General features: G+C 39.2%; 1 protein-coding gene across 1 annotated transcript in view; it reads left to right on the top strand.

Moving 5' to 3' along the window:
* The window catches only part of uacab (uveal autoantigen with coiled-coil domains and ankyrin repeats b), a 49195-nt gene extending 26493 nt beyond the window's left edge, over nucleotides 1–22702 (top strand). Inside the window, exons 3-19 of the mRNA XM_056373884.1 lie at nucleotides 3744–3832; nucleotides 6160–6224; nucleotides 7625–7682; nucleotides 8102–8172; nucleotides 8538–8644; nucleotides 9184–9365; nucleotides 10216–10253; nucleotides 10783–10839; nucleotides 11552–11659; nucleotides 12643–12675; nucleotides 13605–13697; nucleotides 14245–14275; nucleotides 14382–14431; nucleotides 14685–17399; nucleotides 17711–17863; nucleotides 18983–19048; nucleotides 20021–22702. Coding sequence (XP_056229859.1) covers nucleotides 3744–3832; nucleotides 6160–6224; nucleotides 7625–7682; nucleotides 8102–8172; nucleotides 8538–8644; nucleotides 9184–9365; nucleotides 10216–10253; nucleotides 10783–10839; nucleotides 11552–11659; nucleotides 12643–12675; nucleotides 13605–13697; nucleotides 14245–14275; nucleotides 14382–14431; nucleotides 14685–17399; nucleotides 17711–17863; nucleotides 18983–19048; nucleotides 20021–20092 — 3988 coding nt within the window. The 3' untranslated portion in view covers nucleotides 20093–22702. The remainder of the gene's footprint in view (nucleotides 1–3743; nucleotides 3833–6159; nucleotides 6225–7624; nucleotides 7683–8101; nucleotides 8173–8537; nucleotides 8645–9183; nucleotides 9366–10215; nucleotides 10254–10782; nucleotides 10840–11551; nucleotides 11660–12642; nucleotides 12676–13604; nucleotides 13698–14244; nucleotides 14276–14381; nucleotides 14432–14684; nucleotides 17400–17710; nucleotides 17864–18982; nucleotides 19049–20020) is intronic.
* Nucleotides 22703–24164: the final 1462 nt, after the last annotated feature.

Here is a 24164-nt window from a genome sequence, read left to right on the forward strand (position 1 = left end):
AATTCTCTTGTGGCAACATTGCAAAGACCAATGATTTTAGACACCAACCGGTAACAGGTTTTAATGTTGTGGCTAATGGGTGTATATGATAATGTGAGTCTCTAAAAGCTCAACAGTCAAAATACTGTGGCTGCTGCAGAGTCAAATTCTTCCTTGTTTTAACACTGATAACTATTCATGCTGCCTGTCATCCTGACTAAAGCATGTTCTTTAGATTTAATTGGGTTATATCTCAACCTGAAAGAACAATTTCAGTTTTTATTCATAATAAATGTTTTAGCTGTGTGCTACACTACAAGCATCATTTTATCTATAGCTACCTACAAATTGAAAAATGTATACATTCTTCCTTAATTATTTCTGTTCAGTGAGATGCCACAACATTGATTATATGTGTATCATGAAAGTTGTCACTCACAGTGAACCCGCACCTCATTGATTTCCATGCTGTTTACAGAAAATAGGCTTTGATTAATCCACTGTCTCCTACGTCAGCCCCAAACAGCAAACAAAGGTCAACAACTAGTTGGTGAAGAAAGCTAAACATTTAGCAATTTCAAGAACCATATTTGTCTTGAGTTGGAGTTTCTTGGAGCTGCTATCAAACAAAACGCAGCTAATAGGAGAGTGAATAATGGACATAAATTTGTCAGGTGGTCAGAAACAGGATTGTCCACATACTGAATGTGAAGTATTGTGTGTGTGTGTGTGTGTGTGTGTGTGTGTGTGTGTGTGTGTGTGTGTGTTGTGTGTGTGTGTGTGTGTGTATGTGTGTGTGTGTGTGTGTCTTGTTTTGAACCTCTTTTGACCCCTAGAGCACAAAAATGTATGTGGCAGCGTTATGGAAAGCATATTAATCCCCAATAATCCTTTTCATTCAAGTCCCTGTTTGGTTTTTGTCTTTGATGTTTTTCTACAGTATGTGAATGCATTAGTGTGTTAAGTTGAAATTCTCTGATGTCAGAGTTTCCCATTAGCACAGAAATGCACCAATATACCACCACTTTGATAATGATAAGTTTAATCATCGTGTCGACTGGGATGGATTACTACTCGGGTAAGATTTAAGTCTGTCAGCTACATTTTTTACGATAATAATGTTAATATCAAGGATTGTCTAGTATTTAGGAAATACATGTTCAAGACATACAAGTCCATAAAGATAAAGGCTCATATCCTCAGTCTGTTTTCAATCTGTCTAAAGATCAGTCTGAACATGGCACAGATCAGACTGTGAAACTCACAGCTTGCCATTGTTATTCTTAAGACACTTGATCACAAAATTCATTGCTGCTAATCCTGACAAACAATAGGCACGCAGTATCTTTGGTCATTGCCAGTTCCAGACTGCAGGGCCAAGTGAGTGACTGTCTCGAGTGGAGTGCTGTCATGTTGACTTCTTTCGCTGCTAAGCCCTTGTCAGTTAGCTATCTCAACTGCACAGAATGAGCAGGTGTGATGGGTGGGCTTATCTCACTGGGAGCCAGCTAATGCCACAGTGGAGATGTAAACTGTTTACTCAGTTGGAAGCCACGATAGAACAGTTGGAGCTGAATTCATTATCTGAACACAGTGAGGTTAATCCAGGGCACCCCAAATTATATATCAGGGCCACAGTTTGTAATTAGTTTCCCCACAGAGGTCCATGATTACAAGGGATCGCCATTCAACATTCCTTTGCTGGCGTTTGCAGAGGCCAGAATGCCATAGACACATGTTGGTCTGTGTGTGGCCCACTGCACTATAAGCAGATTTGCTGAGTTGCGATTGTGGTTCACTTTTGTTTTGGGCAGACTTGGCAAAAGCATGACCACTTTCCATAAATATCCAGTTAAGGTGATGTGTTGATTTTATAGTTAACTGGTTCTGGTTGGTCTGCCCTGCAGGGGAACAGTAAATGATGAGTATGACTGTGTTTAGGTACAGCAACCTTCACAGTCTGTCATTGCAAAACTGGCTGCATGGTATATGTATGGTTCAGCTACCAGCATATAGTCTCCGGCCACTCTTCTGAAAATAGCAACCATATCCTGTGGACTGTCAACCTGAAAGCTGCCCAAGGAGCAGGTGTGAAGATGAAATGACATAGCTAAATGTGCTCTCTTAAAACCAGAAGCATTAGTCTCCCCAAATTCACGGGTAAGCAGTTTATGTCACAGAGTTAATTCTTTGTGATCTTTGTATCTTTGGCAGTGTCAGACATTTTAGCTTTTTGTTGGATTCTCAGTTTTTGTCAGTCTTAATGTGTCGACCACAGTTAATAACGGTTTGATCTGTTGTATATACTCATAATGTGATTGCAAACACATGATTTTAGTACAAAACATTTGTCATTCCTTATTCATCAAAGTTATAGACATTGGGGTAAAAATGTCTGAGACCACTTTGGGAAAGTATCTTTCTCACGCTGTATTTTTGGCTCCTTTCAGAAGCATTCCCTCAGTTTTCTGAGTGCTGTGGCTCATGAAGTTGACAATTCTCATCACTAATGTCCCCCTAACTTGAATAGCTGTTGTCTACTTCCTGTCTGCTGTTTGCCTTGAGAGGTCAGGACCCTCCTCTGCTCCCCAGAGAACCAGCATCTCCTGGCCATCAACACGGCTTTTAATACCCGCACCAGTGTTGAGGTGACAGCCTAGCCGTCTCCTTGGCAGATACCTCAGGGTTAGTGTATAAACAGGTTCATGTGGCCTGATGGGCGACAGACTGAGATAGGTTTACACACAAGTGCTTTACAGACCCTCATGGCTGGTGGCGGCAGTACTGCTGCGGGTTAAATCAGAGAAGAGGAACAGGAATGTTTCCATTCAAAAGTGACGATTAAAGACTTGTTGGCAAACACGTGCAGGGGGAAACTGCTTAATTGAGCCAGCAATTAACAAGGGAATATGCAGACTGTGTGGCAATTAAACATGAATACAAATTTGACAAAACAAACACATTTCAAGGTTAATTTAGTAGCTGTTCTGGGGTTTTTAATCAAATCACACGGTCATCATTAGCAGATGGAGTTTCCCTAATTGTTATGGAAATTTTATTTTAAGGATTTCTACATCCATGTTGGCTTAAAGGTGAGTTTGAAAGTTTTAACTACTGTTTCCAAGTCCAAGAATGAACTTTAAAACTCATGAATAAAACATATTTAGATCAATGAAGGGATCATTAGCAAATATTGTTTGTTCCCATGCAGGCCACTTAGTTTTACCACATTATACAAACTAGACAGTGAACACAGAGGAAAAGCTCTCATGAATATTGTCAATGTATAATACTAAGAATATTCTTAACTGTTATCGGTGTTAACATAATTATCCCTCAGTTTGAACAGTCCCAAAGGTGGTGCCCTCACGGACAAATTTGTGCATTTTTTCATTTGTGCACTTTCTTTGCAGGTAGTCTATCAATTATTTTTATCATTTGATAGTGCTCACATGTAAAACAGTAGGATACCGTAGGAAGCTGAAACAGCAGGAAAATGCCATGTGTATACCTCTTGGTTGCCTCGGAGTCATTGCATGCCCTGAGGTTTCTTGTTATGTACTTTGAGAATGCTGATCTTGCTGATAGCAAGGAGCCAGGGGTCCATTTGCAGTCTTCCTCTTGTCCTCCAGTTTCACCCTCACCCCCTTCTCTTTACACCCTATCACTTTTTCACTTGCCCTTCACTACTCTGCTGACTACTCTTTGCCATCTCCCTGGTCCATATTTCTTTAATTTTCTCCATCTGTCATCTTCTTTTCCAGGTTTCATTTGGCTGCAACACGAGGACACCTAGACTGTCTCAATCTCATCCTAGGACACAATGTTGATATCACTGCAACTGACGCTACAGGTGAGTTCAGGCTGGATCAAAGCAATAACCTGGGGCCATATAACAAGAAACCTCCAAACTTGCAGGTCCTTTACTATTTGGTAACCATGGTAATTAGGGTTATCAGAAAGCTGGTGCAGATGAATAGTTCCCAAGTTAATGTTCCAATTCTTAGTTAAGATAGGAAAAGTGTCTTACGCAAGCTTCATGATTTCCCAAAATCTTCAATAAACACTCCTAACTTTAAGATAACCATTACAACCAACGAAATACCAACAGGCGGAACTTATTCATGTGTTGTGGTTTAGAAGATACAGGCTGTCTTAGCCCACTCTCTCTTTCTTTTATCTTAGCGTTTTCGTAAAGAGAACAACACTTCTAACTCGTTTTTCTCTAACTTATTTTTTTGCTCCGTTTTTTGTATGTTTCAATGAGAAATCTAAGGGATCACAAAAATACATCTATGAGATCAGATGAGAAGAATAGCATCATTTGCTAGGCAACAGACATTAAAGTTGGATTGAGTATCTGGGATTTCCAAGCCTGAGATAGGATATACTGAAGTAAGATAAGATAGGATTCCTAAACTTAGTTAGCATTTGCTTCTTTAACATTAGTTTGGGAAAATTCCTCTATTCTTCTACTCTTAAGATTTAAGGTGGGAAGTTGATATTGTACGGCCCTTGGAGCTGTATTTATATACTGTTTTATGTGTTATTTCAGTGACGGTAGACTTCATACTAAAAACATCTTGCAGTGTAACATAATACAATTCAACAAGACCATAAAAGATTAACAGTGAACAGTTTAATTGGTAAACAATCAGATAAGCACAATTTCTTTTGTCAGTATTTCATTTAGACATGGAGTTTGTGTATTGCTTTTGCTATGATAAAAAATAAACCTCACTACGTATCTTGGTCTTGCATACAGTCATTTCCACATGTTCACATTATCAGTTAAAGCAGGTTAAGGACCTTTGTGTCAGAGCACGTTGCACAAGAGCACAAGGAAAGAGATGAGGATGTGTTAGTCAGAAAATTGGTTTTATTAGTGGTCTGTTTATATTACTGTACTTCACAGAGTGCTGCTCAGCAGCAAATGTGCTCATTTTCTTCATTATGACAGCATAAATTAGAATGTAGAATTAGGCTGAATGGTGAGCAAAACAGATTGATTGATCAATCCCTACTTTCAGAAACAATTTAAGATGGAAGCAACAAATTACACTCACGCTTGTTTCAGTAATGAAGTTGCTTCCTAACTAATTTGACTGAAAAAGCTATAGTAAGCAAAGCTATTGTATGAAAACTCATCAATTTTGTTATTAATATCGTTATTATTATTAGTTGGTGCTACTGTTATTATCAATAACATTATTACACCTATAAGAATCACTCATAATAACCAGTCTGATGCTTGAATACAACAGCATATACTGCTATATACACCCCGAGTCTGGTTCTGTTGGAGGATTCTTCCTGTTAAAAGGGAGTTTTTCCTCTCCACTTATGCTAATATTGCAAAGGAAGGTGTAGTAACACAGTTTGTTCCAACCCTGCCTTTGTACAGACAGAGGGTTTGTAAATAACAAACTAAAGTTTGGGCAACTGTAGAAATTTTTCGTATTAACTTTGAAGGCTTCATTTAACTCCATTGCTACAGGAAAGCTGTAAATTAACCTCTTAATCCCTGAAAAAAGCCTGTTTATTTTTATATCCTTTTTTTTGTAGGTTTATTCTTCTGATAGAAGAATAGAGCAGTTTAGATTTGAATGTGCTTCCCTCATAGTGGACTTAAAGTCAATAAATGAGTGACTGAAAGGTTGAGAGACTCAAAGGGCAAGAACAAATCTGCATTGTCCATTATCAACTATATTGAGAGGAGGAAGATTAGTTTTGGATGCACACTGACCTATAACGTCAGCATAATCCAATATTGGTCAAATGATTTGTGAAGCGAGCTGCTTTTTAACAGTAAATGAAAAGCAACCACTACTATAGTATTGCCAGTATTATGAAATAACTTTCCATGGTGATCCATGATAATTTATGAAATCACATTCTGTACATGTGATCTATTCAGATAACACAGAATAATTATATCAAGCTTTGCCACACTAATTCACTCCCGATTGACTCAAAACTAATTAGGATCTAAACTTGTGGTCTTTGATTGTCATGATTACTCTGGCACTCTGTGGCGTTTTCCTGTAAACAAGCAAAAATTATAAGAAATACCTCCACTTTAAGAGATACAGTCATACGTTCAGTGTAGTGGTAAATAATGGTAAATAAAAAACACATGGATGCAAACACTATATTAATTTTCTTATCCATTGTTTTCAGGTAAAAATGCTCTTCATCTGGCTTCAAGAAATGGACATTCTCTGTGTGTGCAGAAACTCTTGCAGGTAAAGAGCAGCTGTCCTTCATTGATATTCACTGTTGTGAGAAAACGTGACACATTACAAGATAACTCATATTAGGCTGTTCTTAGCATTTTAGGGGCTTTTTTTTTCATTCAGTTTTCTGTTGCTCATGTTGGTGTGTTGTGTATCTACACACTCTGCTGTGTGTTGATCCACGGAGCAGCTTCTCAGTCACTGGCCAGTCAGTTTCCCTTTCAGCTCCTTTAAATAATTATAGCCTACTCTGTATCGGTCAACAGTAGGCCCTGTTGAGTCACCGTGCTCCACTTGAGGATTTATGTGTTTACAATGAGGGGGCTACCTCTGCAATATTGTGCTCTCATAGCGTTGTAGCCCTTCCCCCTGCCCCCGTCTCTCACATGGCAGTGATCTTACGGAGGCCGAGGCTGTTGGCAGGCGGTTGTCAGTGGTGTTGACAAGCCTTCCCTCCTGCAAACCTGCCGTCCATTCTTGGTGCCGTCATCACACCAGACATAGCAGCTGGACGCCAACACCCACCACCCCCACCACCTCCACTACCTCCCTCCATCAGCCCAAACCCTCAAGGTATAGGGTATCCCCCCCTCCATGCTCTCCCGTCAGCTCCCATTGCCGCTCTACTGCCTCCACCCCCCCTAAGCTTTGTCATTTGAGCGTTCAGCTAATTTTTGGCCCTTGTTGCTAGAGAGAGTTGGGTTATTATAGTGGGGGGCCTGAGCTCACTGCCAAGCTTACCCAGCAACATCAGGCCCCTGTTAGCATTAAGTCTTCAAGGCTTTCATAGCAGGCCCTCAACAACACAGAGGTACAGTCATTGGTGTCCAACCAGCTGAAAGACTATGTAGATGTGTCACAAGCATATCAGCACAGCACCACTTAGCCTAATATGACCTGCCTGCTCTTGCCTCTCAGGTTTCACTGCCAACAAGTGGAAATAAATGATTTTAAGACTTTTTCTCCTACAGCTGCAACAATGAAACATCATTAAATTATTATTTATAAAAGAATTATCTCTTTTTACGAGTAGATTTTAAGACAACCAGTGGTATTTCCTCTGTTGGAATAATTTTAGTGTCCTTGTAAAATAAGACAACTGCTCCCCATCAACAGCTTGACCTGTCTGTTAATTCATGTTCTTTTTAGTTCTTTTAGCTTTGCACAACTGAAAATGCAGGCTCATGTCAAATACTCAACTATACTCAATATTGTTTCACAAATCAGCCACTGCTGAATATTTTTCTAATTATTTTCATAATCGTTGTTTACAAGATTACTGAAGGTTGGCAATGCTGGTGATAAATCATTGTTCTAGATTGGATTCGATGTTTATAAGAATTGATATTTCAACGCCAGTAGAATAATTTGTTTCTTTTGTGCCAACCTGTGTTTACGTTATTTTACAGCACAACTGTCCAGTTGGAAATGTGGACCTTCAAGGAAGAACAGCTCTACATGATGCTGGTGAGACGCTACTCTGCCACTGACTCTACTGTAGTACTGACGGACTCTATTCCAGTTCTGACTCCTGACTCTACTTCAGTGCTGTTTCTACTCTACTGTAGCACTGACTCTACTCCACTCCACTACTCTACGAGTGACTTTACTGTAGTCCTAACTCTACTTTATTTTACCTTCATAAGGACTTTACTCAACTCTACTCTAGTAATAATAATATTACTTATCAATACTAATAATAATAATAATTCTAGCTATGATAATGAAAAAGGTGCTGTTTTTGGTTTAAACACAGCAGTTGTTTAGCTTTACTGCACTTACAAACAAACAAACCCAGGTACACTAAGCTAAGTTGATGTAAGTGTGTTTCTCAGTGTTAAATGGGATGAAATGATTGCAGCTGTTTCCACTCTTTTTCTCCTCAGTCATGGCAGGCTGCTCATCCAGCGTGAAACTTCTCTGTGACAGCGGGGCTTCTGTGAATGCCAGTGATTTTGTGAGAATTAATATTGCACTTGATTTCACACAGTGTGTTGTAATGGTCTCTTCTAAGATATGTTTTCATTTTCCTGGTGTTAAGTTGTCATTGTAGAACAGCATATCAATCTGCTTGCTCCTTAAAGGTTGTTACCTGCATGTAAGGTCAGTTAGAGCAACACAAAATGTTCTTCACTAAATCTTAACTTGGTCCGCTTGAATGAGCGCTCTGTACATTCTGGGTTTTTTCTTTTTTCTTTTTGCTTTGAGGTGAGCGACAAATTGACTCTTTGGATTGGCCTGTATAGGACTGTATTCTGTTTATAATAGTGTGATTTTGTACACATGTGTGTATTTATTTGTATGTCTTTGTTTTTTCTCCAGGATGGCAGGACACCTCTGGTGCTTGCAACCCAAATGTGTCATTCACGCATCTGTCAGCTGCTGTTGGAGCGGGGGGCTGATATCACCATGCGGGACAAGCAAAACAAGTAAGAGACGTCACCCCTCATGTGTTCGTCTTTGTTAGGGTTGGCAAATATCATTTTTAATTTCTCATGCATTTCTTTTGATTTCCTTGTAGCGACAGCCTTTCTGATATTAACATCAAATTACAGAGAACGCTATAAGATATCTCAGACACTTGTAGGAAAAAGTATTTCTGAAAGGCCATTTACCTTTCAGAACAAACCTGGGTTAAGCAGATGATGAAATAAGTAAGAGCAGAAAATGAAAGAAAACAAACTCATTTTGAAAAGGGAGACTTTGAAAATTACAACAGAAACAAGATGCCATTGTACATTTGTACAGTACACTTGCATATATGATGTGAAATAGAAAATATTGAATCCTTATTTAAGTCCTGTAAAGTATGTTATTTTCTGTTTCTGATTGTTAGGGATTATTCGGCAATAGTTAAACAAAATTAATGGTGAATAGTTGTTTTTTCAATGTTGTGAATTGAGTGCTTCACATCAATCATATCAATGATGTAGTTTGTGTATATTCTTGTCTTCATTGACCACCCAAGGACAGCGCTGATTCTGGGCTGCGAGTACGGCTGTAAGGATGCAGTGGAGGTGTTGCTGAAAAGTGGCGCTGATGTGAAAGCTATCGACGGCTTGGGTCATGATGCATTTCACTACGCTCGCCTCAGCAAGAACCCGGAGCTTGTTGCGATGGTCAAAAGTTACCTCGACAAAGCCACCAGAGGTAGGTGGCAAAACATCGCCAGCAACAGAAGGTGAAACAAAGAATCAGTGACTGATCAGACGAATACAGAAGGAACGATAGCGTCTGAAATTTAAACTGCTCCCTGACATGTGACTGTAGTGGGTAGTGCTGATGATTGCCAAATGATGCACAGGAAGTAGTGTGAAAAAAATCCACTTAAAGCTGAGAATCTCCCCATTTATTTTGTAAAGATCAAATAAATACCATTTTACAAGGTGAAATGTGATTCAAATGAAGGGCAACAAGTTTTGTCGACTTTTGCCTGCTCTGTTTAAGCTACAAGATTATTTAGTAACAATTAAATAAACAAGTAATAATTAAATGAGTCGCTGATATGCAGCAGCAAAGTATGGCACATTTGGTTACACGTGTATTTTGTCAAAACCATAATACATGCAGGCAAAATTGCTAATTCCCCAATGCCCTGCTGCTGTTTTCTTTTCATTCCATTGGGTTATTAACATATTTTACACTGTTTTAGACTTACTGTGGAACCGAGAATTATTATCATTGCAGAATGTAAATTCTGGCCCCATTTTGCATGGATTTTTTATTTTCTAATCTTTATTTCTGTAAGTCTTTTTCAATACTTCTCAGTTTTAATATCTCATAATATCTTTAGCCATAGTCTTGACTTTCCCAATTACTTCTTGATTGCATATTTCTCTGATATATATTCATTTGTTTCTGTGTTTCTTTTGTGCATTCCTTTCCTTCAACATGTTTTCAAGGGGCACTGCTCTGTAAAACCAGCCATTTTTGTCAAATCTTGATAACATATGGAAGGAAAAGTGAGATCTGAATTTGCTTTTTTCTGGTTTTGTTGCAGATAAAGAGGCTGCCAAGATGGAACAGTGGAAGCGACAGGTAATCCTGCAGCATTCTGTTTACTGGGCCACATCATCCATTAAACCTCACCTATAGTGAGGAGAAGCTGTTCTCCACACTGCCCTTTATATTTTAAAGGACTTTAATGTATATATGTGGCATGATGGGAATAGTAATGAAATTACATTTGTGTAGCCATTTTGTTTCCACAATCCCTTTTGTTAAAGATTACAAAGATCAAGGTTTCTTATACGTAAATGCCATTGTTGACATTAATAATACCTATCTGCCCATCATTCAAATGCAAAAACTCTTTGAAGGCTGTGCTGTAAAAACACCCTGAATAATTAGCATTTTTTTCTCGCTGTTTTGCATTTTTTATTTGACTTGGTGTTGTGTTGTCCAACCTTTTCATATTTCAGAACCTATAAGGTACTTACTGCTGCTCAGTTGTACATGACTGCCATCTAGTGATTATAAGTGAGAGTTATTCCGTATGCTTTCCAAGCCCATGTTGACGTTATAACCTGAAAACACAGTTGTAAAAAAGATCCTGTCTCATCTTCAGCATTCTGTGGAGAGATCAGAGGCAACTGAGGCTAACAGAAGGGATCAGATCATACATGTAAGTGCTGTTTAATTTCAGCCTCCAAATTTCACACAAAGACACACTGACTCTGCTTTACTCATACATACAATTTTAAAGTGTTTGCTTGAATTCACTGCATCCAAATTTAAGACCAATCAAGGAATCAAACCATGAAGCAGTGCTGACTCATTAGTTTTTTTTCGTATCAGTCGTTGGATTTTGAGGCTATACCTGGAAAAAAAAAAACCCAACATGATGATGAATCTACAAAAGACCCAAATATACCAATCCACTCAGCTTTAAAGAGTTTTAAAGCAAGTTTCAGCTCATTGTTTGGCTGCCTGGTCCATAAATCTACTGTTTTGGTTCAGTCTCACAACTCTCATAGTGTCATTATCAAACACACAAGACGGCTGTTTTCAGTAGCTGTACACTGTACTATACTACCTGCTCTGAAGCAAACAGCAGACAGACACAGTTGCATTAGTTAGAGTTAGAAGTTGATGGAGAGCACATAAGACACAGAAGCGCAACTAAAAAAAAAAGTCATTGTTTCTCCATAACTGCTGGATGTATAAATACATAATTGTTTGCTAATAGGTTTGCTGCATCGGCTTCAGAGATGATGATATGTCAGTGCAGTGTTTACAGCTTGTTTAGCTGCCCCCAAATGGCCAAAAAACAGAAAAGAGTTATTGAATGATTATGTTTGTAAGCTTTTAACCTTTTCTGTGTGGATGTGTTCCAGGACCTGGAGAGGCAGAACGAGGCCCTGCAGGAAAGTCTCAAGAAGTACCACCAGGAGCAGAGAACCCTGTTAGATAAAGTCAACATGCTACAGCAACAGCTCACGCAGGTAAACAATACATCCAGACCAGGAGCTACTGAGCTCGACAAAACAATACAGTACAGTAAAACCGTCCTAGCACGCTTCTCCTGTTCTACTGGCTTGTTTTTTGTTTTGTTTTGTTTTTTTTCATTGCGTAAGGTTTTCTGTGGGTGATGTTTGGGTGTCAAATATAAAGGAATATAATAATAAGAGCTGAGATGAGTCATGCTCTCTTAGATTAATACCATAGTGCCAGGTTCTGCCAAGATAATGAAGGTAATGCTTGATTTAGGAAAAGTGTAACAATTTTCTAACCACAGGTTTTTCTTTCAGAGCAGGCTTTTAAAATTGATTGCTTATGTAAAATTGAATTAAATTAATTACAAGCTACGACAAAAAAAATTTGATATTTGTAAAGAAACTGAGCAAATTTTCCTACACTCAGCAGGAAGCGGGTAATTAAGGCTGTCTTCTTGTCTGTCCTTGAATATGGTGATGTTATCTCTGCCTATGCACTCAAACCCCTCGATTCGGTTTATCACTCCGCCCTGAGATTCATTACTAATGACAGTTATTTTACCCATCACTGCAACTTGTATTTTATATATATATATATATATATATATATATATATATACACATGAAAAGGTTGGGTGGTATTTCTAACAGTAAGATGGGACAGACACTGGTCTCTATTAATTATTACTACTACTCCTGCTACTACTCTTCTCTTGTTTTCTTGTTAATTGTATGGTTATAGTTTGTGTGTGTTTATTCTGTTTTAAGTGTAAACTCAACATCATTGAAAATGAGGGCATGCCCTCAATGATTCTTAAGGTTGAATGAATGAATGACATTCAGTGAGCACAATAAACTCCTCAATAGTAGCTGCCAGAATGATTTTCATACACAGGAGAGCAAGGAAATTCTCTAAAATTAAGTTTAATGGCGTATTGTCAATTATTAATCCCTGAACTGAGTGCATATATATTTCTTTCTTTGATCTGCAGGAAAAAATGGCTGTGGAAGACACTCAGAAAGAGGTATGTTTTCTTCCTTAAATTAGTTTGTAAGTATCTTATACTATAATCAATTTGTGATTTTTATATCAACCCAAGTAAAGCCACATCAGGGCAGCAGTCATCTTGAATGGATCAGTCTTTGTCCAAATGGTTATGGATCTTGAACACGGATGCTGTTCTGTCTCATAAAGATATACTGTCCTACAGACCATATGGGTCCTCTGGTTAGTGAAAATCTTCCCACATCCCCTTTTCTGCTGCCTTAAAAGCTTTGACATTAGCTGCAATTTGCTGCTAGCTATATGTGCAGCACTTTGGAGGACAACTTTATTATAAACAACGTCACTAAGTCTCTTTGAAATTGTTACATCTTTATATGCCTCTACACCGGCGACAGCCGTGGCCAGAGATCTCAGGAACGCCTTGGGGGAATTTTGCCAAATTTGGTACAAACATCCATCTATTTGTGATAAAATACACATAATTCCTCTGTATTAAATTCCTTCATATGTTCTGAGTCTGGACAGACAGGGATGTACACTAAAATATGACTGGTTGGCAGAGGCGTACGACCATAAGCCGGTAATTCTGTGCTGAAGAGTGCTGAATAACTGGTATATATAACGGGTATATAAAGTTTTAAAAAAAAAAAAAAAAAAACAGTTCACACTATGTCTAATATATGATTTCACTGAGATGTTAAAATATTGGTTTGTATAAGAGTTAAATGTATTTCTTAATAGTATCAGTTCAATTAAGGTGTTTGTAATCCTTCTGACAAATTAAATATATATATATATATATATATATATATATATATATATATATATATGTATGTGTGTGTGTGTGTATTTGTGTATCATTTGTCATTTATTTATCAGATATTTTAACTTGTCTAGGTACTCCTGCTTGACTCACTCATCCCTTTACTTTTCTTTTTACTGGATCAGAAGGAGCAGTTGAAGGTGATACTCAGTGCCAAGGAGAGAGAGGAAGGGGCTCGAGGGCTGGAGACTGTCAAGGTCCAGCTCCGGAGCACTTTGGTCAGTGACTTTATATCTATCTGATTTCTACTTAACTCTGAAAGTCTGAAGTAAAGTTCTATGTTAGTATAGCTAAAACTGATCTGTCTGATAAAATAATTATGCAATAAATCCTATATTTCTGAAGTTTAAAATGTTGAGTTTATGCTGAAACTGTTTCAAAAAGGTGTTGATTCAACTTCATAGTAATTTTTGAGGATGTAATTTGTGTTGCTGTTGAAGTGTAAAGCACTATACTGACAGGCGTTCCTCTTATTTTGTCCGCCACAAAGGCAGAATAACAGAAAAACCTCCATGCATAATGTAGTACATTTCAACATCACTACAAAAAGCTGAACATTACAACCCTCATGAAAGTAGAATTTCTTGTAAATCGTTGTATTGAACTGCATTAGTTTTAGCTACATATATCTAATGAAGTGGCATGTATCTGTTTTCAGAAAATGCATAATAAATGTAGTGAACATTATAGTAAGTTTTTTACAAGTCTAAACCGTCCCAGTTCAGCCGTTTGTAATGAGTATGTATGTATTCTACATCTTCACAGGGGGACTACTGTGGGCAGTCTGTTATCAAAGGTTGGCTTCCCACCATTTCTTCAACCATTTAATGCCATTATTTCAAATTTCACCAGCAAAATGTGACTTGGTTTGAATGTTGTGTTTGTACACTGTTGTCTTTCAGGCAAAGAAAACATTTTGGTCAAACAACCTCACAGCCTAGATTCTGATCAGGTAAATTTTTATGTGTGGAAGTTACAAGTGACTTGCAACTGTCTATAATACAGTGTCATAAGTTTACATTGAAGCTGTACAGTATTCAGATCCTGAAGTTGTTCTTTCTTTCAGCTTATTTGTTCCATCATCTCTAAGAACTAATCAGTCTGTAATTAATTTTGTGAATGTACATTCATTCATTCAAGCAATCAACACCTCTTCTCTATTTGGTGTGTATTGGTACCAATATGTTTTTTCTCTTTGTCTGCAGATGGTCCAGAATCCTGCCATGTCGCGTTCCTTGTCCAGACCTTTAGAGAAGAGTGCGGGAGCTGTTGGCTGGGACCTCTCTAGTGAACTAGATGCACTTCGAAATGAACTTGAGGCAGTCAAGAGAAGACAACAGGCAGCAGAGGAAGAGACGGCACGGCTTCAATCTGCCCTGAACCGTAAAAACCGAGAGTGCCAAGAACTGATTCAAAGCCGAGACATCATCCAGAAACAGGCTGACCAGCAGGTTCAGGAGCTCGAAGATGCCTTGGGAGATGTCCAGAAAAGGATGCTGGACTCAGAGTGTAAAGTCAAACAGCTGCAAGCCCATGTAGTCGCTGTTAAGGAACACTTAGGAGGCCAGGCAACAGAAGAACTGCGTGCCCAGCTCCTGGACGTCAAGGCCAAGTATGAAGGTGCTTCAGCTGAAGTGTGTCGTGTTCGTAACCGCCTCAAACAGAGCGAGAAGGCCTTAGAGGAGTACAAATCCAGTGAAAACCAGCTAGCAGCCGAGGCAGATAGGCTCACCCAAGAGGTGGGAGCTGTGACTGCAGAACGAGATGAACTTGCAGAAACCCTTTTGGAAATGGAAACCCAACTGAAGGAGACCCAAACTAAACATGGCAATGTGGTACCATCTGAGAAATTTGACAACATGAAAAACCTGCTGACCAATGCAGTTGATGAGAAGGAGCGACAGATCGCTGAGCTGAGGGAAGACTACGATCGTGTGCTGGAGGAGGTGGCAGAGCTGCACAGAAAGCTGGACAGTCCGTCATCCCAGGGAGGCTCAGGGGCGAAGTCTGCTGAGGAGCAACAGAGGATACGGGCTGCTCTCGAAGAGCAGAACGCCTCACTGAAAAAGAGGCTGGTGGATGTGACTGCCAAAAGCCAGGCTCTAATTCATGAGGTTGAGGAGAGCGAGGAGGAAAGAGATATACTACGAGACCAACTGGATGAGCTCAACAGCAGGATTGAGAATGACTTCATACCCATGAAGGACCATGAGGAAGCTCGGGGGAACATGGTAACAGCTTTGGAGGAACTGGAGGATAAACTGGTGGAGGCCAGTGAACGTTACGGCAAAGCAGAGGGACAAGTCCAGCAGCTTCAAACCGAGAGGGTCACGCTGCAGGAGAATATTAAGAGTCTCCAAAGTGCCAGCGACAGACACCGGAGTGAAACAGACGCTCTGACCTGTCACAATGCCGATCTGATGAAGAAACTTGAAGTGTTGCAGAAGAGATGTGAAGACAGAGATAAAGAGTGTGTACAGCTGACCACACAGAGCCAAACTCTGAAACAGAGCTTGGAGGGAGAGTATGTTCCCAGACAACAGCATGAGCAAGTGAAGATGGAGTTAAGTTCCACCTTAGAGAGTGTTAAAGCAGAGATGTTGAAGTTGGAGACCAAGGAAAAAGAAAGTGGGGAAGAATTGAAGAATGTGAAAGAAGGAAATGATAAGTTGAAAGAAGAATTGGAAAAAGTTCTGTTGGAGATGAAGAAATACTATATAAGCATAAAAGACCACAAAGCTATCACAGACACACTGAATGCTACTGTGGTTGAGGCAGAGAATAGAGCAAAAGAAGTGTCAGCAATGCATGTGTTGGCCCAGGAGGAATCGGTAAAGCTTACTCAAGAATTAGAAGAGCAGAGGAAAGAACTTGATACCATACAGGAGGCTATTCAGTCCAAGTTTATCCCACTGACGGCGGCTGAGGAGAAAGAACACTCTTACAGTGCCCAGGTGGAGGAGTTGACAGTCAAGCTGTTGGAAATGGAGGAGAAGTATAACAAAGAAAGGTCTGCTTGGGAGAGCGACAAACAGGAGAAAGAGAAACTAAAACTTGAGGTTGAATCTGTTCAACAAAGACTAGAGACCGCTTTAGTTACCAGTGAAAAACACAAGGAAGGTGAGGAAGAGTTCATGGGTAGATTTGAGGGATTGACTCAGAAGTTGGTCAGTTTAGAGCAGCAGCACGAGGAGGTTACACTTCAGAAAGCTGATCTTGAAGACCAGAATGGCCTTTGCAACACTCAGATCCAAAATCTCCAGGAGCGTCTGAAATCAGAGTTGACTCGAATAGCAACATATGACACGGAGCTTAAAGCCCTCCATGATGCCATGCAGCAAGCCCAGGCCGATTGCAAGAAAGCAAGAGAGGCCCAGCAGGAGGAGGCCCAGAGGGTTTGTGCCTTACAGAAAGAACTGCAGGAACACCAAGGGGATCAGGCTTCTCTGCTGCAACAACACATCAAGGCAAAGGAAGCCCTAGAGGCCGAAGTCACTAAGCTTCAATTGGCTCTCAGAGAAGAGGAGGAGAACAACGCCCAGAGGGCTGAAGATGTGTCTGCCCTGCAATCTGAGCTACTTCAAGCCACACAGGCTCTTGAGGAGGTTCGCGATAAGGAAAACCAAATGAACCAGCTGAAGAAGGAGAAGCAACAGCTGGAGGAGGTGGCTGCCAACCTGAACAACAAGCTACTGAGCTTAGCAGAAGAGTGTGGAGAGGCCCGTCAGGAGGCTACACAAGCAAGGGAGGGTGAGAGCAATGCCAGGACAGAGATGGAGGCTGTTCAGGAAAAGGGACATGCCATTGAAAGAGAAATTAGAGACCTGAAAGAGAGATACGACGAGTCGCTCAGTACCATCTGTGATCTTCAGAGGAGGATCCAGACATCAGCTCAGCAGACTGAAGCCAAAGACAAGAAGGTGGGAAAAAATTTATAAATTATAATCCTGTTATTAAAAGTGCAAAGTCATGGCTTTATTATTTAAACTAGCTACACTGACTATAGCTAAATGTAACTACTATAGATTCAAAATGTGATGATCCACCATTGAGAAGTGTTTGTGTCTCTCCTGTAAGGAAACAAAGCCTGGATTGTTTAGAAAGAAAATCAAAATTTTCAGACATTCGTTTCTATTTTTATGGATGAAATTCTTCTTCTTTCATTCTCAATTAATGAAAAATGTATCTACAATAACATTAATATTTCTGTGTGTCTTTGTGTGTTTGTCAGATCACAGAGTTGCTGACAGACGTTGAGCGGTTGAAGCAGGCACTGAATGGTCTCTCCCAGCTGGCATACACCAGCAACGCACCCAATAAGAGACAGACACAGCACATTGACACTCTCCAAGCCCAGATCAAGAACCTACAGCAACAGCTGGCTGTGAGTGGACACACATCACATTTGATTAAAATATGTATTTCAGAAAATGATATAAACACATGCATATTCTCAGGGTGCAGTGTGTGAAAAAATCAGGGGGAAGGGGGGCGGTTGAAACGTTTTCATTCATGAAATAAATCACAAAGCACAGTGGGCTTATATAGACCATGAAGGCTGCAGGCTATTTTTGCAGCTGTTAAAGTAATATTTATATAATAATTATGAACTTTAATAAAGCAATTTCAGACCTTGAACTTAACCACTGCATTTGCAGGAATATTTTAATCCAATTGTAAAAAATTTAATTCATGAAGTAGCTAGCGCAGTATTGTTACTCTTCCTTTGTCCTTTCCTCGTGCAGACACATGGGAGATGTGAACATACACAGCAAAACAAAAGGTTAAATGCTAATTTAACATTTCAGAATTAAATCCCTCTTTCAGTACCATGGATAGCGCCACTCGGCCAGGCATGCCAAAACATTTATAAATGCAATAACACAATGTGCTGTCAACATGAAAATAAATAGGCTGCAGTCACACGAGTGCAGACAGTGAAAATCCATTTTTCATTTTATTGTTGTTTGCACTATAGACTGTTCTCACGTTGCAGTGCTTTACTTAGATATCCCCACTGTGGATAAAAATAATTCAGCAGAGGCAGGGATATATAGCCGGGGGGGGGGGGGGGGGGCTCCTGGCACCCAGCATATTCTGCTTTATATTTAGTTAGATTTACTGCACAGTAACTGTCTTCTGCTGGTGACTGACTGGAGAACCAATAATAAGTTTTTCATTTTTATGTTTTGCATGATGATACATGATTAATGGGTTAATGCAGCAACACTTTAACCTCACAATCCTCAATCTCCTCACATCAGTCACAGTACACTAACTCATGTATAAAAACCCTCTGCTCCTTTCATGTAACCTATGATTAAATTAAGGAAGAAATTAGGTGAAGTTCTCATTGTAACAATGAGGTATAGCAAGAAGATTTATAATAATGTGGAACTATAAATCAGTGACTGAACCGCAGCAGTATTTACAAGCTGGTGAAGACATCTTGGCAATAACCGTGTCGTCTTCATGTCTTTCTCCTTCCCATCTGCCCAATAAGGATGCTGAGAGGCAACACAGGGAGGTGGTTTCGATTTATCGAACTCATCTTCTCAGTGCAGCGCAGGTAAGTTTCCTCTCATTAATCCCTATTGAAGTTATAGATGCTTGATTTCTTTCTGTAACTCTTAAACTGCCCATTGACTACTGAGGGAGTTTGTCTCATTCCCATGAATGGAGTTGATTGTAATAATATGGTCCATGAAAGAAAAGTGCTCAAAGAGATGAATGATTTCATTAAAACACATTTGATTCCATAGAAGCCAAAGCCCTTATTTCATAAAAGCAGACTTGAGTCAAAATTATAGATTTTGTTGAATCCAGCTGTATGTGGTATTTATCATTCAGCATTTGAATGCATTTGAAATCATGTACTGTACTGTGTCGGTCTGTGGCCATTCCCAACAACAACTTGTTCTAAAAAACCTGTCAATAGAAAGCAACTGATAGAAATACGACAAGTCCAACTTGGTGGTGAGGTGCAAACAGGAGCTGAAAACTGCTCCAACACATACTGGGTCTGTCACAGCAGCTGCAGCACGCCTGTAGTTGGCTCGCAGTCAACATTTCTGAGAGGCAAAACAGATCGCTGACGGGTTGTGTGGCGCACTGGCAGTGCACATTAAAATAATAAATGGTCAAACCATTGCGAACATCTTGCAACCGTATGATGTATAGACACCAAGAAAAAGATGTTTATGAAATCACGCCTGTTTTATCACATCATGGTTGCGCTTTTGTCGAGATCAGCTAAAACGACTTTCAGCACTTAGTCACTGTCCATAACAAGGGGCAAATCATATTTTGTCACTGCAGTGAAGTGTGTTGTAAAATCTTTTGTGAAAGTCTGCTGATTATTTCAAAACAGGAAACAGGGGAAAAAAAACAAAATAAAACTTCAGCCCAAATTATTTAAAAACATGATGGTGTAAGTGCAAAGTAGCTGCCCGGAGCTGAAGCGCATAATGATCTGTTGTGTGTAGTGATAAATATGATGAATTGATTAACAGAAGCCCATTCCTGATTGTTTGTCTGTTAGGGCCACATGGATGAAGACGTCCAAGCCGCCTTGCTACAGATCATCCGCATGAGACAGGAGTTTGTGTGTTAAAGCTTCCTCCAACAAAACACAATGCTACCTGCTGACTCGGATTCACCATTTTCACAAACCCCTTGCTGCAAAGTGTCCTTGCTGTGGCCCCTGTGGGTGCTCAGTGTGTGTTTGTGTGTTTGTCTTTTGGCAAATATTTCTCCAAGCAGGCTGTTCTGAAATCCATTATGTTGTAGCATGGCCGTACTTTGTTGTGGTTACAGGTGAATAACTGTAGGTTTGCTTGGTACAAATGTGAAACTTCAACTTCAGTAGAAACACAGCCAATGAAAACTCAGTTTATTTAAATTGCTAGAAACGGTTATGCAGAAACGGTTTTCAGTGTGTGAAAATGTTTTTTCTGTCAAATCTCTTAAAAATGATGAATTAACCCATTATCTTCAGTAATTTGGAACTTATTTGAAATGTGGGTCCCTTTCATAGATGACTGGAAATGCACAGCTGAAATGTTAAATGGACATGAACACAAAAGACCACTTTTCACATTCCCACCTGACAGTCAGCTCTCATACAGTGTTTTTGTATTTAACAACTTTTTTTTTTTTTTTCTTGAATTGTAAGGGATAGGTTCACATTCTTCTCAAGTCGACCTTAATGCGGTACGCATGCCTGTGCAGTGTGTACTTTGGATGAGTTACTGTATGTTGTAATCATTCCTCCTGTTTATACTGGCAGTGAGGAGGTCAGAGAAATGTTAGAAAGAGTTGAAATACATACGGATGAATCACATCTAACATCAAAAAGATACATGTCAAGTATATGTCAAACATTTAAGTGGATTAATCAATCTATACACAGTGGCTTCTGGAATAAAAAGCAAACTTCTGTTTATTTTATCATGTTTGTCTATGAACACATTTCTGCTGGCATTGGCTTAAAGTAGTCGTAGAGGACATGTGTAGGGTCCTTCATCTTTTTTTAGTTGAGTGTAACATCACCTTGCAATCAGTTCTTGTCCTTTTTGAAGGGATGTAAACCAGCAAGTAAATAATAAAGAAAAAAAAACTTTCAATCAGAGGAATAAAACATTGATATTCTGATGTGCTCTAAAGGAGGTTAGTTTAGTTTTTGTCAGTTTTCATTGTGAAAAAGGCTCATTTGAAAATTCTCTTCTGAAATAACTTCACTTTGGAAGACCCTTAAACTAACTCAGATTTGCTGAAGCCTCTTATTAGCATATTTTAACCTTGGAATAAATTTTTGACTGTTGATTTTCCATCTCTTACATTGGTTTAGCACTAAGAAGGAATCTCTCCAAAGCTGGTATAGACAGGAGCAATGATTACAGCAAAAAAATGTGAACCTATCCTTTAACCTTGTTCATGTCAGTTGTAGCAGTTCAGCTACTTTCTTGACAGGTTTGAGTCAAACTCATTTTACGGCACAGTTAACGTCCTCCGGAGGTCCAAACTAACATGTTTTCAGTATAAGCCAAATACCAAAGACCTGAAGTTCATCCAAATCTAAAAGCTGCTTGCCATTCTGGTAGATGGGAGGCAGTTTGTGGTAGATTTGGGAGAGCTGTCAGTTATGTCTCTCACGCAGTCTGGCTACATTAGTCTGTGCATTGGTTATGCTGGATTTGAGTCATGGAGGTGTGGAGTGGAGATCTCTTGCTGTGTCCTACAGTTTGCAGTGGCACGTCGTCCTTTTGTTGAAACCAGAGTGTCCTCTAGTGGTGAGACTTGGCAGGCCAAGTTGATAGAAATTGTAATAATCAGTGTGGCCCAGGGGTAGGCAGTTGTTGTTTTAGGAAGCTTGTACTCAACATTAGGGAAATTGATTATAAATATGAAATGAAATGAAACAGAATATTAAATCTGAATGTAAAACTAAACTGACAGAGGTTTACTACTCATATCTGTTGCTTTCTATTACCACATTTAAACCAAACTCCTTTTTAAAGACAGCAGCTAAAGGTTGACTTTATAAAAAATCTAATGTATGCAGCAGTGGACTTTGCAGCTCTCCTGGAGCAAAGGTTGCGTACCCCTGAGCAGCTCTTTGTGACTCTTAATGGTGTAGTGTAGTGGTGTTGTGATGGTTGAGCGAGTCTCTTGTGCCTTTACACTGATATATTTTTCATAGCTTTGTACTACTTTAATTACTGTACTACTGTGTGACAATTGTGATATTCAGCAGGTCTGGAAGTAGAACGGCACAGAACACGTTCAGGGTAACATTTACTGTAGGATGCCACTTGATAGGAATAGAACGAATCTCTCCTTATGTGGATAGACAACCCTCTTAACAAGTAGTTATTTGAAGCACTCCTGTCTTTACCTTTCAACTAACACACTTCACCAAGTAGAATTTCTTGCTCTGTTTTTATACTTTGGCCAAAAACTCTGTTTACACCAACAGATAGTTAATGAAAACCACACCTCTTGCATTTTATTATGCAGATGTTAGGAATTAACACTAATTCTTTAGGTATTTCTTACTATGTTCCCTCTTCTGTTAACATAGATTATAAATTGAATCCAAAAAATCTCTAAATACATATACTGATACCAATCTGTTTAAATTGGTTGTTTTCTTTGGCAATAATATTTGTGTTTGTGAATCAATAATACAAAATAAATAAAAAGTGCCTAACATAGAAAACTACATTTTTGTTGAGAGTATTTTGTCATCACCGCAGTGAAGAACCTTGTTATTTTTAGTTGTCTTTTTTTTTTGTACACACATTCATGGCTCCCAGAGGATGAATCCTGCTGCCTTTGATGACCTTTTTGCTTTAGTGCCATCAGCCGATCAAAGTTTTCACTTACACTGTGAGATATTTCTTTGATGGATAGGCATCCCAAGATGACTTTAGTGATCCTTTGACATTTCATATAGTACCAACATCTGGTCAAACTTCCCATTATAATTATAATGGAAAGTTTATATCTGAAAATCATATCAATATCTATATATTCATATTATCAAGGAAGCAAGTGGAGTTGACATTGCAAATTTCTATTATACAGTCTAATGAGAGGAGGTGATCCAGTAAATGTAAATCCAGGAGACAGAAAACACAGGCAATGAGTTTTAGTTTCATAAAAAATAATATTACGTAAATGACTGAAATTATGACCAAATACCTACAAAACTAATGTCATTCCCATCAGCCTGAGCTCGTGGTACATATATATCTGCTTCAGAGTATGTTAGCATGCTGACATTAGCATTTAGCTCAAAGCACCACTGTGCGTACACACACAGAGCTGCTGGTACGGTTATAGACTTGTCAAACCAAAGGGGCCTGAAAACGTATTTTCTCAATCAGCTTTTTACTGTGAGCAATGTTGTTAAACACACACTTCAGCCAAAGTCTGAAAAGTTTAGGTTATTTTACATGAGAGATTTCTGTATTTGTGGTTTTGTAGAGGTGTGGGTTTTGTCACAAACATCTTTGCATCAACCAGGCCCTTAAGGATTTATTGGATAGCAGTCGTGGGGTATTTCTCTGATGTTGTCAGACGACGGTCAATCAAATGTGATCAAATGACGCCCACAAAATCACAAATACAACCTTTAGTCACAAATATTCAACATTACAGAGAAACACCAAGTTTTCAGGAGCTGTAAGTTGTACAGTATATGTGCGCTCTTAGTTCCACACATTCTTACCTCCCTTGTGAGAACAGCTCAGTTCATGTGGTTTCACTTTAAGTACAATCAACCCAGGAATGAGAGCGAGTAGCTCTTTGGCACACAGCGTTCACTTTTATCTTTGAACCCGTGCCTCTATTGATTTGTCTGTTGCTCTTTTTCTCTTCACCAGATTTATTTTTCATTAAAGCTCTTTTCAACAGGATGCTGAGAACAGAGGTCAGGGCTCTTTCAGTTGTCTCATTTCAGATAAATTCATGGCATGCACAGTCACTGAGCACAGGGGAATTTTCCTTTTTAAAAAGTACAGTGTGGGTGAATTGGGCTTTACTTTTGAAAATAATCAAGATTACTAATACTACAAAAAAAAAATCATTAATACAACCTTCAAGCAGAACTCAGTTTATGATTAAGAGCTAATCCAGCCGTTATCCCATCCTCTGTTCACACACACACAAACACACATCAT

This window comes from Seriola aureovittata, chromosome 1, assembly GCF_021018895.1.
Source record: "Seriola aureovittata isolate HTS-2021-v1 ecotype China chromosome 1, ASM2101889v1, whole genome shotgun sequence".
NCBI lineage: Eukaryota > Metazoa > Chordata > Actinopteri > Carangiformes > Carangidae > Seriola > Seriola aureovittata.